General features: G+C 41.3%; 1 protein-coding gene across 1 annotated transcript in view; it reads left to right on the top strand.

Moving 5' to 3' along the window:
* The window catches only part of KLHL14 (kelch like family member 14), a 98,516-nt gene that overhangs the window by 63,989 nt on the left and 20,534 nt on the right, over positions 1-13,993 (top strand). Inside the window, exon 3 of the mRNA XM_060029526.1 lies at positions 12,439-12,528. Within this exon, the coding sequence (XP_059885509.1) occupies positions 12,439-12,528 (90 nt within the window). The remainder of the gene's footprint in view (positions 1-12,438; positions 12,529-13,993) is intronic.

Below are 13,993 nucleotides of genomic sequence, written 5' to 3'. Positions count from 1 at the left end.
AGTATAAGGCAAATCAGCAAAGGGAAAGGGTGCATGGAGCAAAGTCCAGAGGAAACCAGGCTCAAACTTCCAACTGTCCTCTCCCAGTGGCGTCACGCAGGATGCATTTATTTCCTCCAGTGTCCGATTGTGACGACACCTGTGAAATGTTGTCTACCAGAGAAGTTCATCAGAGGCTAAGTACCCAAAGATTTTATTGAGGGCTGGTTAGGTAGACATCTGCCTAGCACATACCAAAACTCCATACTCCCAGAAGCAGGCGCTCAGCATAAATCCCATTTTTTGTACAACTTGGGCACAGACAGCCACTCTTAGTTAAGGTTGTGGGAACACTCTTGAAATCTAAGTTCCCTAACATCGACCAAAGTCCAACCTTTCTAGGAAAGGCCAGGCCTTTCTAAGGATAGCGGTTTCAGGCCTGCTGTGTTAAATCTTTCCTGCACACTGACGTTGACATGAGGGTAAGAAAGGCTGACCCACCCTTGGATGGAAATCAGCCATGCAAGTAGTCTGGTTTAACCAGAGATAGAGCTGGAGGAGGGGAAGGCAAAGGGAGAAAAGCTCTGATTTGCCTGGTGTTTTTAGAACCTGGCTTTCAGGAGGTAAATGCGGTAACGTTGACTTTGTTTTCTCATGAGCTGTCTTTATGGGCTCTGCTGTGAACCTTTTTCTGAAGACTTCCCACTGTCTACCGCATAGCTTCTGTTAAGGTCACCTTGAACTAGCAATTAATCTTCTTGGGTGGGGGTGTGTGTCCTTTCATGGCAGTTGTAACCAAACAGACCCACAGCTCAGCCCACAGGGAGGTACTGGGTGATAGTGTTCCACCAAACCCAGAAATGCAGGCCACGTCTGCCCCCGCTCTCTCCCTTCACACTCCCATCACAGACGGCTCCCACCAGCCTCTTGTCTTCAGACTTCACCTTTTGCTGGCCAAGCCCCAGGAAGCACGGAGACATCTGGCCCAAGATTCTTCCACCAGCCTTTGCTTTTGTTTTTGGGGTGGAGGATAGGAGGAGAATTCTGTTCCACCGTGGATGGAAAATGCCCAGTGGTTCCACAGTCTCCCACAACCACTCTCTTAAAAAAAAAAAAAATCCCTACCCACTAATAGTCTTCCACATCATTGTATATGTAGACAAAATATGTGTGTGCGTGTGCGTGCATGCGTGTGCACAGTCACATGACCAGTGAGACACAGATTAGGAACCACTTTTAGAAAGTCTGGCATCAGTGGCCTGGCACAGACCTTTTTCTTTTTTTAAACAAAGCTACATTTATTGAGCACCAACTATCTGCCAGACATTGACTTACGAAAGTGCTGCTTTCCATAGAAACGGAAGGAAGTAATTTACCAAAACAGTTTAAGGAGTTCAGTTTTTCTGACCCAATTTAAACATGACTGTTTGGACCAAGTCTTTTTGGGATTAGTGTGACTGTCGATGTGCCTAAGAATAATCTCAGAAGCATACTGAAATTCCAGGTTCCTGGACCTAACCTTAGAAATTCAGATTCAGAAGGTCAGGCCTAGGACCCAGGAGTCTGGGATGGGACCCAGGTGATTCCAGTGCAGGTGGTCTGGACCAGCCTGTCCTAGCTCAGGGATGCTCAGACTTTAGAGTACCCATGGGGTCTGTAACATACAGTCTGACTCAGGATGTCCAGGAGGGTCCTTGAGATTCTGCACTGCTAATTTTCCCCCGGGTGAGGTTGATGCTTCAGGTCCATGCAACATACTTTGAGTAACAAGAACTTAGATGGTCAGTCTCCCAGAGGCTGGTTCATGCAGCACTTACCCGCCAAAAGGCCCGACACAACTCTTTAGATTAGCTTCAGCCTTAGGGTCTCAACCTAAATTCTAAGACAAGAAAAGTGCCAGATACTCATGCACGTTCATAAATATATTCATAAGTAAATATCACTTAACGTTCAATGACTATCTAGCTTTACCAGTAAAAAATGGTGCCCAAAAAAGAGAAAATGGAACTTCACTATTCATCATATTGCCTACGTGTTTCCCTGTTTGGATCTGCAGAGCTCCAAAAAGTTGTCTACTTTTTCCAGCAATACAGATTTCAGAAGTTTCTTAAGAGATGGTTCTAGGGGCCTTGTGATGGCCAAGACCAGGAGCTCATCTCCTGAGATCACTTCCCCTGTGTGTTATAAGCTACTGACTCAGTACAGTCTTCATTGCCCAGCCCGCCTGCCCTCGTGCTTCCCAGATCCCACACATACACATGGGTTCATGGGAAGGCACACATGCACACACCAGGAAATGACCATGGAGGAGTATATAAGAAATCTTTCTGGATCTTTGCAATGAAATGTCCTTTGAAGTCAAATAAGTGCAATAGCACGACGTACTGAAACTGCAAGCGCAAATGCCGTGAGGGGTGGTCTGAAAGGAACGACGGTGTTGCTCACTGTTCTGATAATCCTACCGACTGCTTCCAGAACCATCAGGTGGCTCCACATACCAGGAGAAATTCAATTAGGGTAGATGCCATGACTGCTTGTTGTCTAAGGAGAGAGTGCTCCAGAGGGAATTTGAGTCGAGGAATAGGCTGCCCAAAAGGACAGCGGAGGTAACAGTCCACCCTTTTTATTTGCTCTCATGTTCCCCAAACACATTTTCTCTGGCCTCAACATAATAGTTGATATAGTATAGTGATCATAGTATTAAGGACATTTTGGAAATTGATCTAATTTTAATAATCATTTTTATAAAAATAATCCAATTAAAATATATCCCTAGAACTTAGCCTAAGATCTGACACATAGTAGGAGCTCAATAAGTATTTGTTGAATCCATGTTCCTTTTACTGATAATGACTTTTGCTGCTGTGACAACCTGGAAAATCCCGTCTTGGTTTTATGATTTATCTTAAGTGTCACTTTCTCCCTGAAGTTACAGTCACTTCCTCCCTGAAGTTACAGTTGCTTCTTCCCTGAAGTTACAGTCGCTTCCTCCCTGAAGTTACAGTCACTTCCTCCCTGAAGTTACAGTTGCTTCTTCCCTGAAGTTACAGTCGCTTCCTCCCTGAAGTTACAGTCACTTCCTCCCTGAAGTTACAGTCGCTTCTTCCCTGAAGTTACAGTCACTTCCTCCCTGAAGTTACAGTCGCTTCCTCCCTGGTGCTTCCATCGTTGTTCTTCTAGAACACTGTGTATTCGATTTCTCTGTTTATTCTCTCTGCACTGTGAGCTCTGAAATATAGGAATGGTGTCCCAGAGTTTAGCACAATAACTAATTCCTCAATACAAATTTTTGAATGAAAAAATGAATGAAGAGGTGGGTAGATTCTTTTGCTGTCTCCCGGATTTTAAAGTGAACCACTAGAGTTCACTTTCCAATCCTGAGTATGTGTGATCTACATCAGAAAATGCTTCTTTACACATCCTCATTCTACGCACCATATCCATTTCCTTCTTCCCGCCATCAGTAACTATGGGGCCATCATCTAAGAGAATTTAAGCTGTTTTACGATCATTTTTGCTATCCTGTTGTCATATCATTCACAGTATAAATAGTCCTGGCTCCTTCAACCTTTGTCAAGGATCTTATTTTCACACGTTTAAATAATGAGTTGATCTTCTACTTTAATTCATTTACAGAGTTGACTATTCTTTTTTACTGAGCCTTTTTAGGTGTAGAACAATGAAAAGTGCAATTTCTCACTCCCCCAGGACATGATCAGGAAGACACTGTACTGGCACTTAGGAAAGGACAAACATCAAAGCACTAGCATGTTTCATCAATGTGTCTCTGAAAACACACTTTAAAAAACAGGGAAAAAAAAAAACAAAACACCTAGCATTTGGAAGAAATTGCAGTGTTCATTCCTAAAGATGTTTTACTTTCCAAAAGTGAAAATAAAACTATTTTAAAATTCTAACTATCATATCAAGAACTAAACAAAATAAAATAGTTGGTACACCACATTGTAATAATAGGGTCATAATTTGAAAAGGGAGTTTTGCTCGAACAGCTAATAGAAGTCTTATTTTAAGTCCCCTCAGCTTCCGCTGGTTGTTAGCCTTTCCCTCCACTTAAGTGCTCAGAGCTAAAACTGTAAATCAACAAGGATTTATTGAAAACCTTTGACCTTGGCACAATTAGGCCTATGATAGATCCTAAAGAAATATGTCACAGTCTTTGAAGAACTTACAAACCTCCTTTGTTTAACACATGTATTGCATATAGGGTGACATCCATCCTAGATGCCACAGAATCCTGATCTAAGGCATATATCTTTCTCCCTTTCTTCCCTTTCTTTCACTTCTTCCCTCCTTCACATCTTCTGGTATCCATACATTTTTTACACCTTCCAAAGAAGTAAATGCCACAGTCTCTCTTAGTTATAGCATTCACTCATTCATGCTACTAACATTTATTGATTCATTAATATTTCTAATTACTGTATTAGGCATAAAATCTGTAGCCATGCCTAAGGCTCTCCTATCCTATGTACTGGGCATTGTGGTGGTCGTAAAGCTATAGAAATGACACAGTCTGGCCTCAAGGAGCTTACAGATTCTTTAGGGTGGGACACACGAAAGGCAGATGATTTTAATGCACTGTATCTTGACTTGGCAGGTATAGGGTAAAGGCATGCATTTACTACAACAGTGGCACAGAGGAGAGAGTCACAAAGCAAGTTTTCATTGTCAGGAAAACTCTCCCTTAGATACAATTTTGTATTATGAAAGAGAAGCCAACTCTCTTTTTCTTGCATAGCCTCCAAAACCTAACACATAGGCACTTTTATTCAGATTTATACATTTCGAACTCACTTCAACAACTTTGTCTCCAGTGGGACTGTGGGAACCCAGTTCTGTGTGTGCAGAATAAGTTGGGAGTGAGGAGAAAGTGTTGGCCACCTTTGGGTTAATTCAGAACCTTCACCAACTCTTCACAGGATTCAGACCATGTGAATTTCTTACGGAATTTGGTTTTCCAGACTCACTGTCCGTAATGATCAAGTCATTCCCAAATGCACAAAACATTTCCATTTATTTGCAGCTTACAGGGCTAGTAACCATCCATATACAACAGAAAAAAAAGTAACAGAGCCTTTTCTATGCATTATTTATTCAATAATATGTATCAAGCACGTGCTTCATGTAAGATGTTTGACTATGTGTCTGTTTCTACCTCCAGAGAAGCAATGGCCAAATTTCTAGATCTTTGCAGAAAGACAGGACGGTAGGATTAAACTAGTGATTTTTTTTTTTTTTTTTTTTTTTTTTTGCGGTACGTGGGCCTTTCACCGCTGTGGCCCCTCCCGTTGCGGAGCACAGGCTCCGGACGCGCAGACTCAGCAGCCATGGCTCACGGGCCCAGCCGCTCTGCGGCATGTGGGATCTTCCCGGACCGGGGCACGAACCCGTGTGCCCTGCATTGGCAGGCGGACTCCCAACCACTGCGCCACCAGGGAAGCCCTAAACTAGTAAATTTTTAAACATTTATGTTTCTCAATTATACTTACTATAAAATTGAAGAAAATGTAAGAAAACAATTTCTCTACAATCCTATAGCAAGAAATACTCTTTCAATGTCATTAGACTGAGGCACCTTTCCTTCAGGTTATATTTGTTTTCAACAGCATGTAATTACTATTTGAATTTGCTTTAATGAGTAAATATTGCACAAATATATATTCTAGCAATACCATGCTTCCAAAATATCATTTATTTTGCCAGTTTAGATAATTCTATAGAAAAGAACCCTTTAAGAACAGAAATCACGTAACTATAGGCAACTTATGATATCAAGAAGTCAAAAACCAACAGAAAAATGTATACCATACAAATGGATTTGAAACATATGGAAAGATGCTCAACCTCTATCACAAATGAGTGGAGATTTAAATTTTAACTAGACACCAATTGTTCACCTACCGTGTTGGCAAAGGTACAGATATAAAAAGGGATACGATGTGATGCCATCCATTAAAATGTAAAACGCACCCATCCTTTGGCCCAGAAATTTCACTTGGAGGAATTAATCCTTCAGATAAATGCACGTGTATGTGTGTTGTCGACCCATGAGGACACTCGGCAGAGCACTGTTTGTAATAGCAGCAACCTTCAACACATCCCCTTCCCTCCAGCCCTAGCGCCCCTACCTCATCCAGCCTCCATCGTCCCTCATCCGGACCACAGGAGGGGCGCCCTGCTTGATCTTCCTCTTTTCCCTCTTTCACTCCTACAACATCCCTAGGAGCCAGAGTGATATTTTTAAAACATAAATCAGATCATGTCCTGCTGCTGCTAAAACCCCTCCAATGCCTTTCCATCATGCTAAGAATAAAATCGACACCACTTATCCTGGCTTCTACCCAGCCTCTGCCTGCCTCCTGACTTCTCTCATGCCTCTCTAGCCCTCACCCTCGGTGCTCTAGACACAGAGGCTTTCTCTGGGCTGCTCAGGCACATCCAGCTCATTCGTGCTTCAGGGTCTCTGCATGGATCCCTTCCCCTTATTTTCTTGGAATGGCCCTTTCTCAACCTTCAAAATTTACCTTCAACGCCAGTCCCCAGAGAGACCTTCCCTGACCACCTCAGCTAGAGCGCTAGCCAGGCACTCACTCTCTAACACACTGTCCTATTTTTTTTCCTTTTTACATTGTCTGTCATCGCCTGGCTGTGTTCCTGTGCATTCCACTGTGTATTAGTTTACATTCTTCTTTTCCCTGTCATTTAGGTTTCGGAGAGCAGGGATGCTGTCAGCTTCATTCGTTGCTTTATTACCAACCAGAAAAGTATCTGCACATAATGAGTGTTTAGTAAATGTTTGCTGAGTGAATTAATCAATGGCCATCAGAAGGGGCTGGGACGCATTATAGGACACCCATCGGGTGAAGCAGTGTATGGCTGTTGAAAAGAATAGGCCGGTAGACGATCCAAGTGTCTTCCTCCGACCAAGACTGCACCATCTCACAGATCTGGCCTCGGTCTCCCTCCGAGACCTCCTCTCAGATGCTTCTGTTCTTGGTCTTCTTGCTGTTCTTGCTACACTCCACACCTGTGCCCCAGGGCCTTGGCACTTGCTTTTCCCACATCTATGCCTACCACTACCCCTGCATGGCTCCCTTGCTCACTTCTGTCAGTCCTCTGCTCAAAAGTCATCTGTTCAGAAAGCCCTCCCTGACTACTCTCAAAATTCCTCACCCTCCTTGGACCCAGCTTTACTTTTCTTCATTGCACTTATCATTTGAAACAAAAGTGCCTATTTATTTGTGTCCATGTTTATTACATGCTTCCCCTGACTAGAACGTTCCTTGATGCTGTCATGACCTCCCCAGCAGGTAGAACCTTGCCTGACATACAGTAGCAGCTGAACAGGTCTTTGATTGGTGAGGAATGAATAAATGAATGTATTCTTGAGTGCAAAAAAGCAAGGTACTAAACAGTGTGCTCATAGAATGCTGTGTCAATTGTATTTTTAAAAAATGACCCGTATATATAATCTCTCTGGAAGAAAAATCCAAGAACACAATAACAGGGGTAGCTTCTGCAGTAGGGAACTTCAAGGCTGAGAGGCATAAGAGGAAAACTTATTGTTCCTGTATATCATTATGTTTTATAAGACTGTATTTTTACAAAACATGGGCATTAATTACTTTTTCCAAAAAATTATGTCATATTTGACAGTTTTGTAAGTTTATGTATTTGAAGCCAAAAGGAAATCAAGGACCTCATAAATGTTACTTGAAATGATAAACATTCAACAGCCATGGATTTAACAATCCTATAAACTTGTCATAGCTCTGTGCAATCTCGTTTGGATGTTCATGCACATCTGTGGTTGCAAAAGATACCTATACTTTCTGTTGGAAGGGGTATATATATTCCTCAGATATAAAATATGGGAGGAAACAGGAGTGTGAATCTTAAGCAGAACAAGGCCTTCGTAAGTGCAGCAAGACCCCTGCACATTTCATATGCCAGGAAAAGGGCCTCTGTGCCCAAGATACTTTGAATCTGCTTGCAAGGTTGAAATATGCCCTCGCTGTTCAACAAATAAATAAAAACCCTCTGCCAATAGACTCTACCCATCCTTAACTAGCTGATTTGGTCAGTGTTTTTCTGGCTCCATCAAATACATGTAAACGTGTCTTCCTTTAAGAAAATCCACTATTTGAATATGTGGATTTATAGAAAAAAAATGTGAAGGAAGGTCCACTTGCTTTATTACGGATTCTTTCAAATATGAAAATAAGAAACATTTAAAAGTGATTCAATAACAAAAAATTATACAGAAATTTCAGGAACACCATCATTGAACACACAGGTACTCGGTAATTACTTGCTGGTTGGATGAACATACCTATTGAAAATCAGTAGAGTGAAATGGATGAGAGCATGGGTTGGGATCCAGATATCCCTGTGTTTGGATTCTATCTCTGCCATTCATTAGCTGAGTCTGACCTTCAACAAGTGACTTAACCTCTCAAGGCCTCAGTATTTCTTACAGAAATAAAATGAATGACCAATGCCTCCCTAATAGTTATATTAAATGAAAGATATGGGCAAATAAAATATAGATATATTTTATCATGTATTATAATATCATATATTATTTCCTTCATGTAATTTCTGCCTGATTAGGAGCAAGTAAGAATGAATCATAAGTGCTGTTCTATTTTCAGAGATATAATATAGGTAACTATATATAAATATAATTACATATACGCATAAGTATATAGCACCTGCACAATGCCTGGCACATAGTAAATGTTTGGTAAATGGTGGTTCCTATTGTGAAAAGTAACACAAAATACTCTGAGAGTTTGACTCTTCATTTTCATATCCACAAAGACCAATTTTGTGTACCACATGCCAGTACACTTCATGTCACTGTACAGGGAGGGGCAAAAGAATTTGTGTCACTGAGATTTTTGTGGCCTTAACATTATGGGAAAACATTTAACAGGTATGTAAGTGAATTGTGGCAGAGATTCAACTTGTAAAATGGCTAACATCTATTGAGTGTGTGATGATCAGTCATTCTGCAGAGTAAATACTGTGACTTAGTATCCTCTCCAAGGATGGCCCGCTTCCTACTTTCTTCATTAAAAATATTAAATGTAAATGTTTTATTGAATTTCCCAGACTAGAATAGAATAGCAGGTATTTGGAGTGGGAAAGGCAAAAATGGTACAAATTGCTTCAAACTTAGAGACTAAATGAACGTGCTCCCTCGGATGACCAAAGGTTTCTTCCTTTTCAGTTTTCTGGCTTTTTTTCCCCTTTCCTTCTAGCACTTCGAGTTTGTTTAATAAAGTTGAGAATTTTCACAAAGGGCCTTATGAACACGTGTTATTAGATTTTAAATCTGATTTGAAAGTGCCTCTCTCCTCCTCCCTGTGAGTAAAGTGACCTTTTTAAATGGAGGGAAGTGGGTTTAGATGACAGTCATGATAAATGCGGTCATGTTCACTCAATAAAATAAGGCCCAGTGCATTTGAGGATAAATCAGTGAAATGTACAGCCCCACCTGTCTGTCTCCATCATTCATTTCCACTGTCACTTTCACAGTGGCTGATGGATCACAGTTGCTGTAAAATTAGACAGCCTTTAATCTCATTTCATCCTGATTAGCTTCTCTTTACCCTTTCCCTCTAACTCACTGACTGACACGCTAAAAACTCACACCGGGCTGTATATGAACAGGGAGTACAAACTTCTCCTCCGGTACCTGCTTGTGAGGGCGAGGCCGGCGAGCATCCCTAGAGAAATCTGGAAGGGAGAGGGCATGTCTTCCTTGTTATTTAAAAGATAATCAATAATTGCGGTACCCAGTGCCATTTTAAGCAGATGTTTTCTCTTGATCACTGCCCTCTTTATTTTGCTTTCGTTCAGGTTTAATCAGAAGCCAAAGAAATGAGGTCTTTTGCAAAACTCAAACATTGATTTCACATCGATTTTTTTCTAATAGATTTGGAGCGTTTTACATTCAGGATAATCCCCAAAAGTTATCTGTGTGTATTTGTAGCCTCTCAATTCAGAAGAGTTGAGTAAATAATAAATCAGAAGAGACAACAATTCAGGAATGAAAATGCTGAAAGAGCCAAGAAATATAGCATACAAGGTTTTAAAACAAGAGTAAAAAGGGTAGATAAATGAGAATATCTTCAAGCAGCCTTTATGTTAGCATTTCAAAGACCTTCTCGTATTTTGAAGGTTTCAATAGTTAGTTTAGTGCAATAGTTTCGTTTGTTTGCATAAAGCATAACAATAGAGGTAATCAAACGAGAAAGAGGCTTAAGAATAAATTATGTATTCTTTCCTTCACTTAATTTCTGCCTGAATGGGAGCAAGTAAATGGACAAACACAACTGTTGTTCTATTTTCAGAGTCTGTGCTTTATTATAAAGCTGGACTTCCGGTTAAAAAGAAGATAATACGATTTTTTATTTTTTATTTTTTATTACTTATAAAATGTGGGCATTGAACTGACCAAAAATTTTAAATAAATATTGGAAGACTGGTAGTCATAAAGTAAGTTGGTTGTATCAGTGGCCGCTGTTCTTACACGCGTGTCTCATATGAGTATATGCTTACAGGTGACAATGCTGTAAGTTTACTGCCCAGATGGCATTGTGATAAACCAGCGTAGCACCAGGCTGTTCACAAAATGCACAATATACATAATATATGGGTAGCATAGCTTTGTGTTTGGTATAATCCAAACAATGATGAGTTAATTTAAGAAAAGAAAAAAAGATGTTCCAAACACATCCAGTCGCCCAATTTTAGTTGCTGCGTGAACTCAACATATACTCTGCCCCAATGGACTCTGAGAAGTGATGCCTGCAGGAGCTATATGGTTAAAAGCATTTTCCAAAGAGATAACTAAGGGTTGAGGGGCAGAAGGACGTTGCTGAGGTGACTCCCTAAATCAGTTGACCTCATTCATGGGCCACACAAATCCATGGCACACCCAATTTCTACACGATCCCGGAAATCCAGGGTTTCCATACCAATGTCTTCTCCCTTGTGGCTATAAGTTCGAAAATAGTGAATATTCACAGTAAAAGTGAATACATAATAAAATAATGAAAATTCCTAAAATCTTTTAATATGAAGCTTAAACGACCTGATTTGCTCTTTCAGAAGCTGTGTTACAGGTTTCAAAGCTATGCCTGTTTCTCCTTATTTTTGTTTACATATCTTAGCCAGCATAAGCACATTCTGAGAAAAAAGATAATAAAAACAAAGTGAAATGAGATATACATCATCCAAAGTAAATTGGGTATAAGGTAGGCTCTTTCTCTCTCTCTCTCTCTCTCCATTGGCAAAAGAGTACAGAGTACAAGCTGGCCCTGACTCATATTGATTTCCCACTGCACTGGTTTCTTAAGTGCTCTGTTGATCCGTGTCAAGCAATAAGTTCCCTGCCTGAACATGCATATCACCTCCCCATTTGTCCTCACCTAGATTTAAGGTGCCCATATGATGAGCTGAACAAGGACATCATTTTTCCTACTGGTGTCACTGGGCCCAAACCACTGCCTGTGATATGATAACGAACGCTGTGTAAGTTTACATTCACCATATGATATAATAATAGCAGAGACTGACACTGCACTGCACACGGGGTGACGGGGGTGTCCTATTCTTGTTGTGTGTGTCCCCAAAGAAAATGTAAATGAGAACAGATGCAGCGAAACCTTTGGTGGGTTTCTGAATCACTCCGCCCTCCTCACAGCCACCACATTTGGGGCAGAGCAGGGCAGGACGAGGGGAATGGGTATTTATGACGTTCCTGACAGTTTTTATCTTTGTTCCAGAAGAGCTCTTAAGCAGATAGATAGAAAATGTGTGATTATGCTGCTAATGGCATTGTACAGGAAATTAAGCGTATACATTTGGAGAAGGCATTAAATCAGCAGGACCTTAATTTAAAAACTTAACACTGTATGGAAATTCAGCTTGCTCGTTGCTGTGGAATAGAAAGCAACCAAGCACCCTGAGTCTGTTTGTGGAAAGATTGCCAGCGAGCCAAGTTTGGGCAGAGCAGCTTAATGGCTCCAAGTGGATGCTGGGTTATTTCTTCCAAGAAATAACCCCAGCCCCAGCCCTGACCGTTTGGGAGTGTCAGTCATGGTTGTAGACTGCACGATCCCCATCATCAGGCAGGTGAGGAGGACTTAAGAATTGAAAGCAGCCCGACAGGTTGTTCTTGACTAATTTGCAGAATAACATTATGTAAAATTAATCAAAAGGGGTGGGGTTGGCAATTGCTGGGAACACACCGCTGAGCCACTGTGGATTGGTGGGTGCCCCACTCTGCTTGTCTATGTGCTTTTCTTCCTTCTGACTTAGTCTCACGTTTTATACATTTTGGTGAAAGCACATAACTAGTGAGCCAAGGTATCAAGTCCTAAGATGGAAAATTTTATACGTTTTTTTTTTTTTTCTCAATTCCAGTTATGCCATACAACAGTGCCCATCACTGCGTTGTGGAGGTGGAAAACTTCCTGTTTGTGTTGGGCGGAGAGGACCAATGGAACCCTAATGGTAACTATTGAACCACTTAACAGTAGGTGCTCGACACGTCTGTGTGTGATGAGGGGTGCCAGCGGCAGTCCATTTTGTAATTACCGTGGAAAACATATTTCTGTGCAGCAGGGACAAACGAAGTAGTCGGTGAAGTGGGCTGGCAGAGGACACACGCAGCAGTGCATTCACTCATGGACTATCTGGGGATTTGGCTCCACCGTGATGCCCAGCCCCTCTCCTGATCCATCCCCTGAGGAGTGCCACCAGTGTAAGCCCAGACTCCCTCAAGGGAGGTAGCAAGCGGCAACTGTTAAGAATTCTCACCACCTTCTCCACCACTTTTCTCCCATTGTATCAGGATAATAATATGCAGTTTCAATACATAAGCGTTATCTGCTGTCACGCTGTACATGACCTGAGCTGAAGTGCCTTTGCAGCGTTTATTACTTGACACCTGTTCTGGCTGCTGCGTCTTCTGCAAGGGCTTCGTCCACAGATTATCCACCATCTTCCCTGTTGATGCGATTACTTCATAATTGTATCACAAAGAGAAAGTCAACATTTGAATACACTTCCCAAGTCTAATGTAGGGAGTACACTGCGCCTTGCAGAACACGCAAAATTATCAAGATATTTTTGGAAATCTTGCACGTGAAGGAGGGGTTGCAGTTGTAGCCTTCTGTGTAACAGAGATCATTATGACTGAGAAACCATAAAACAGCTTGCAGGTACACATTTTTGCTTTAAAACCCCAGAACAGCCAGCTGAAATTACATATACTGCATATATTTTATGGTGAATGTTCTCTTTCAGCATCTGCACAAAGGTAAATTATAGAAAATTGTTACATCTGTTCACTCTAGAAAATCTTAAAGGAAAACAACCCAGGCCACCCTCTAAGAACATTTCTTTGAAGGGAAAGGGACATTCTTTCTCCAGATCAGCTTTGTTGGTTCATATCTTTCAGTTTTGGAAAGATGGTTCCGGGGCTTTGGGAGAAACAGATTTGGAACTAAAATATTTAGTATCTCTCCTCTAACTTATCTTTGCAATGACTGATTTGATATGTTAAAACAAAACAAAACAAAAACCCTGGCCCATATACAACCCATTGTAAACTCTCCATTTCCTGTTTAACCTCTTCTTCCGAGGAAGTGATTTGAACAGAATAGAGCGTTTGTAAGGAAACAGTACACAGCCAGCAGGTTTATCTAAAAAAGAATCTGCAGAACTTCGTTTTGGGGGTTTTGTTTGTTTGTTTTCTTGAAGGCCAAATGAAGACTAACACATGACAAGACGAGGCTGGAAAGTCCTGTTTCTTTCCTTTTTTTTTTTTTTTTTTGGTCGTACTGTGCGGCACATGGGATCTTAGTTCCCCATCCAGGGATAGAACCCCTTGCAGTGGAAGCGCAGAGTCTTAACCACTGGACCACCAGGAAAGTCCCATGGAAAGTCCTGTTTCTAATGATGGTCCTTTCTCAGC

Source organism: Delphinus delphis, chromosome 13, assembly GCF_949987515.2.
Source record: "Delphinus delphis chromosome 13, mDelDel1.2, whole genome shotgun sequence".
Lineage (NCBI taxonomy): Eukaryota > Metazoa > Chordata > Mammalia > Artiodactyla > Delphinidae > Delphinus > Delphinus delphis.
The sequence above is the reverse complement of the archived record's forward strand: the minus strand, read 5'-3'. Positions and strand labels throughout refer to the sequence as shown.